Source organism: Ricinus communis, chromosome 4 (genome assembly GCF_019578655.1).
Source record: "Ricinus communis isolate WT05 ecotype wild-type chromosome 4, ASM1957865v1, whole genome shotgun sequence".
NCBI lineage: Eukaryota > Viridiplantae > Streptophyta > Magnoliopsida > Malpighiales > Euphorbiaceae > Ricinus > Ricinus communis.
In genome coordinates, this window is record NC_063259.1 from 26,752,883 (window position 1) to 26,756,832 (window position 3,950).

At 33.5% G+C, this 3,950-nt stretch overlaps 1 protein-coding gene across 1 annotated transcript; it reads left to right on the forward strand.

The window, feature by feature from the left end:
- Window positions 1-810: 810 nt before the first annotated feature.
- On the forward strand, window positions 811-3,244 carry LOC8288994 (transcription factor MYB98). The gene is made up of 3 exons (XM_002511341.3): window positions 811-1,711; window positions 1,852-1,978; window positions 2,378-3,244. Exons 1-3 carry the CDS (start codon window positions 1,086-1,088, stop codon window positions 2,990-2,992), a joined length of 1,368 nt encoding a protein of 455 aa, XP_002511387.2. The 5' UTR covers window positions 811-1,085; the 3' UTR covers window positions 2,993-3,244.
- Window positions 3,245-3,950: the final 706 nt, after the last annotated feature.

Below are 3,950 nucleotides of genomic sequence, written 5' to 3' on the forward strand. Positions count from 1 at the left end.
AAACAATAAAAACAGTGGGTTTAGGAGGTATTTACCATGTATATGCAAATTTCCTTTCCTTTGTCTATATATGGTAACTATATGTGGCTTCAACTCTACTAATTTCTATTAACAGATTTAAACTTTCAAACCAACTTAGTTTTAAATTTAGTTAATTGGAACTGGTCATATGAATTCTCTTTCTCTATTGCAGACTACATCTTCAAAAAGATATAAAGCATTACATTATTTTATACCATTTTTTTCCATCCTTAGTTCTTTACTTCACTCCACAAATTAAGAACAAAAAGAAAAAAAGGTCATTTGTGAAGAGAGTAGGCATTTACTAATTGAATTACAAAGAACTAAATTGCCTAGAAATATAACAACAGAACTCAAAAATGTGGAATCAATATGTTTAATTACCACTTTACCCTCATCATCTTAAATCCTATTAATAACAGTTTCAATGCCCTCGAGCTAATTGCATAAATTAATAATCTCTCTCACTATATGAGTGATAATTAAGGCAAAATTGTCATTTCAAGTGCTATGCAGCTTTTACCCACTTCTTGCAAAATCTTTGTTGTCCAAAAGGGTCTACCAAATCTGCTCTTGCACAAACTAAGCAATATTTGACATGGCATTTATTCATTGGAAAAATAAATGTATTCAACAACTTGAAAATTAAAATTGAGCCATTATTATCATGCCATGTAAGCAATTTAAATGTATTTACACAACAGGTAGGAGTAGATTCTGTTCTCTTTGTGTCCACCTGTTTGACTAGCTTATTAACCATGTTTTGATTTTTCATTTCTGTAAACTTACCCAAAAAGAAAAAAAAATACCATAAAAGTTTAACAGTAAAGAATTAGTATCCAAAGTCTCAACTAGAGAAGCTTAATAGTCACTAGTGTTGAGCAATGGAAAGCACTACTGACCATTGGATCATTACTAATCAAAGGTCATGATCAACCCCTGTCATAAATGCCTTCTCAGCCTCTCCTATTAAGCAACACAAAGGTGGTTGCTATCTTCTAATACTCCCAAGTCTGAACCTTTAACCCACAAACCCCCCCTCCCAAATAAAAGGTTTTTCTCTTATGGAGCTTGATGATCATAAGCTCATTGAAAAATCTGTGACCCAATCAATGTTTCTATCTGGTAATTACTCGAACAAACCATTCATGAAAAATGGATTTTTCTTTGAAGCTGCACCTTCATCATCATCAAAAGGTGGTTTTCTTCAAGATTTTCACAATTTCGATCAGTTTCATGCAAATGGGTCATCTTTAAATCCAATGTTTGAGGTTCAAACTGGGTCAAATTTTGATTCTTTTGATGCTTTTCCATATGGGTCCACAACGAACATGGATTTATATGACTATGAGTGCAAGCCACTTGCAGATATTAATAATATTGGCAGTGGTGGGCATGGTCAGGTCATGGACAATTTCCAAAATGGAGGTCACTTATTACATCTTTCTCCGATTGATATGGTGGGATCAAATAAGGTTCAAGGTCATATGTCCTTGAATCTTCAAGAAATGAAGCCTATAAGTTTTGTTGTACCAGATGAAGTATCGTCAGTCACTGCTAATAATCATGAGTACCCCAAGAATGTTGGTGTTAATAAGAATAATAGGGTTTCGGCTTCAACAAGGAAGACGTGGAAAGCTCGCAAGAAGAATAATGTAGTGAAAGGGCAATGGACAATTGATGAAGATAGGTATGGAAGCTCTGATTCTGACTTATGCATGTTGGTTTTTTTTCTTTTTCTTGGATTTGTACTCGTGATAAAATTTATATATAATTTTTATGCTTATTTATGTCTATATGCATGTTTCATTGGTTTGTATACGTACACAGGCTACTGTCTCAGCTGGTTGAACAGTATGGAATTAGAAAATGGTCTCATATTGCTCAGATGTTGCCTGGAAGGATTGGAAAACAGTGTAGAGAGAGATGGCACAACCATCTTAGGCCTGATATCAAAGTTAGCATCTCCTTTTTCCTTTTGTCTTTTTGGGTTTAGGTTCATCTTTTTGCTGCCATTAAGAAAAGCTTAACTAGAATCTCACATGTGTGTATTGTTCATAACCATATGGCATATAGCTAGTGCGCTTTCTTGTAGGTGCATATTAATCATATGTAAACAGAGATTGTTACTTGTTTGAAGTTATGCCCCAATCATATTATCTGCAGCTTTGGACCCATTTTTTCTGAAACATCAGCCAAAAAGCAAGTAGAAACAAAATCTGTTGGTTAAAGAATAATGGGGTTTAACAAGAATCATGCATGCATGACAAATAAATATGACTTGGCACATAAAGATTGGTATAAAGATGATAACGATGCCAGTTCATTTTTCTTGATTTTTCTTTTCTTTGAGCAGAAGGATGTATGGAGTGAAGAGGAGGATAAGGTACTCATAAAAGCCCACGCAGAGATTGGAAACAAATGGGCAGAAATTGCTAAAAGGTTGCCAGGAAGAACTGAAAACTCAATCAAAAATCACTGGAATGCAACAAAAAGGAGGCAATATTCAAAGAGAAAGTGCAGATCTAAGTACCCCAGAGGGTCACTCCTTCAAGATTATATCAAGAGCTTGAACTTGGACCCTTGCCCTGGAAGATCATATAATCAAGGGAAAAGCTGTGCGACTGACCATGCTATTGCTTCAGATCTTAATAATACAATGAAATTAGCACAAAACAACCAGCCCCAGGTGGCCTTGGAATTTGTCCAAAATGATAGGTTGGTTCCAAATTATGTTTTCAATGAGGTAGCAGATTTTGATTTTGATGAGAAGATTATGTTTCAAGAAGGCTGCAGCTTTGATTCTCTTCTTGATGGGATACCTTGTGATCATCATCATAATCATGTAGTTGATGAGAAAAGCTTTGAGATAAATATGGCAGTAGAGGATGATATGACTCCATTGATGATGGATTTTGAAGTGAAGAAGGAGCTGGATTTAGTAGAGATGATCTCTCAAGCCAAAATGTAAAGGCTGTATCAGAGCCATGCATCAGGATCATATACATTTTGGGTAGATATTACTATAAGTTTACGTTTTCAAATTATATACAAAGAGAAGATTAAGCTCTTGAAAGAAGAAAAAAAAAAACTTGATTGCATTACGTGTTATTATTCCAAAGTAAATGGTTAAGTAAGCTAATGGCAAGCAAAACCTAGGCAATATATGAACCAAAGAAAAAAAAAAGGCAACATAAATAATAAGAAAAAAAGCCAATAAATGTGTTAGGGAATTTAAAAGTTATTGTCTGAACATTTATTTCACCTTCAATTGATATCTGAATTTATAAATGCACAAACGCTTTAGTATTGATTTTGGTCACAAATTAAATCTTTTTAATATTATTGTCAGATATTTTATTTATTTAATTCAAGAAGAGAATTACATTCTTCAAAAGAAAAAAAGAAAAAAAGAGAATTACTAATGGATTCCTTTTTATATTTATTATTTAAAAAAATTATTGGCAGGAAAGTCATTATTCCCAACAATATGGCTCGACAACAGATGGCTTCTTTTAAAGCACATTCCGTTCATTCCGCTCGCAACAATCCAAATAGTTATGTAGATAAAAAATATTAGACATTCGTCTTTTGAAACCAATACTTTTGATGTCATTTGAGATACAATAATTTTCTTATGCCTATTATGAATCTGCACCCTCTGAGATCGATAAATCTTTTGGATTAATCAAAGAGATATAACTTTGTACTATAATTAGCTCAGCACCAATCAAGAATCCCCAAGGGATTCTAAGAATTCTTGGTTTATACTCTATTCAACCCCAACTCTCTTTTCTAGGTTTATCGATATTGAATCAATTGAACGCACTTGTAACACTTGTTTTACTTTTGGAAGAATCCCCAAGGAATTCTAAGAATTCTTGGTTTATACTCTATTTAACCCCAACTCTCTTTTCTAGGTTTATCGA

Bases quoted from the DNA above. Each gene is read 5' to 3' on its own strand.
- LOC8288994 (XM_002511341.3), top strand. From the start codon at position 1,086: ATGGAGCTTGATGATCATAAGCTCATTGAAAAATCTGTGACCCAATCA. The intron at 1,712-1,851 runs GTATGGAAGCTC...ATACGTACACAG, and splicing joins TGGACAATTGATGAAGATAG to GCTACTGTCTCAGCTGGTTG. The intron at 1,979-2,377 runs GTTAGCATCTCC...TTCTTTGAGCAG, and splicing joins ATCTTAGGCCTGATATCAAA to AAGGATGTATGGAGTGAAGA.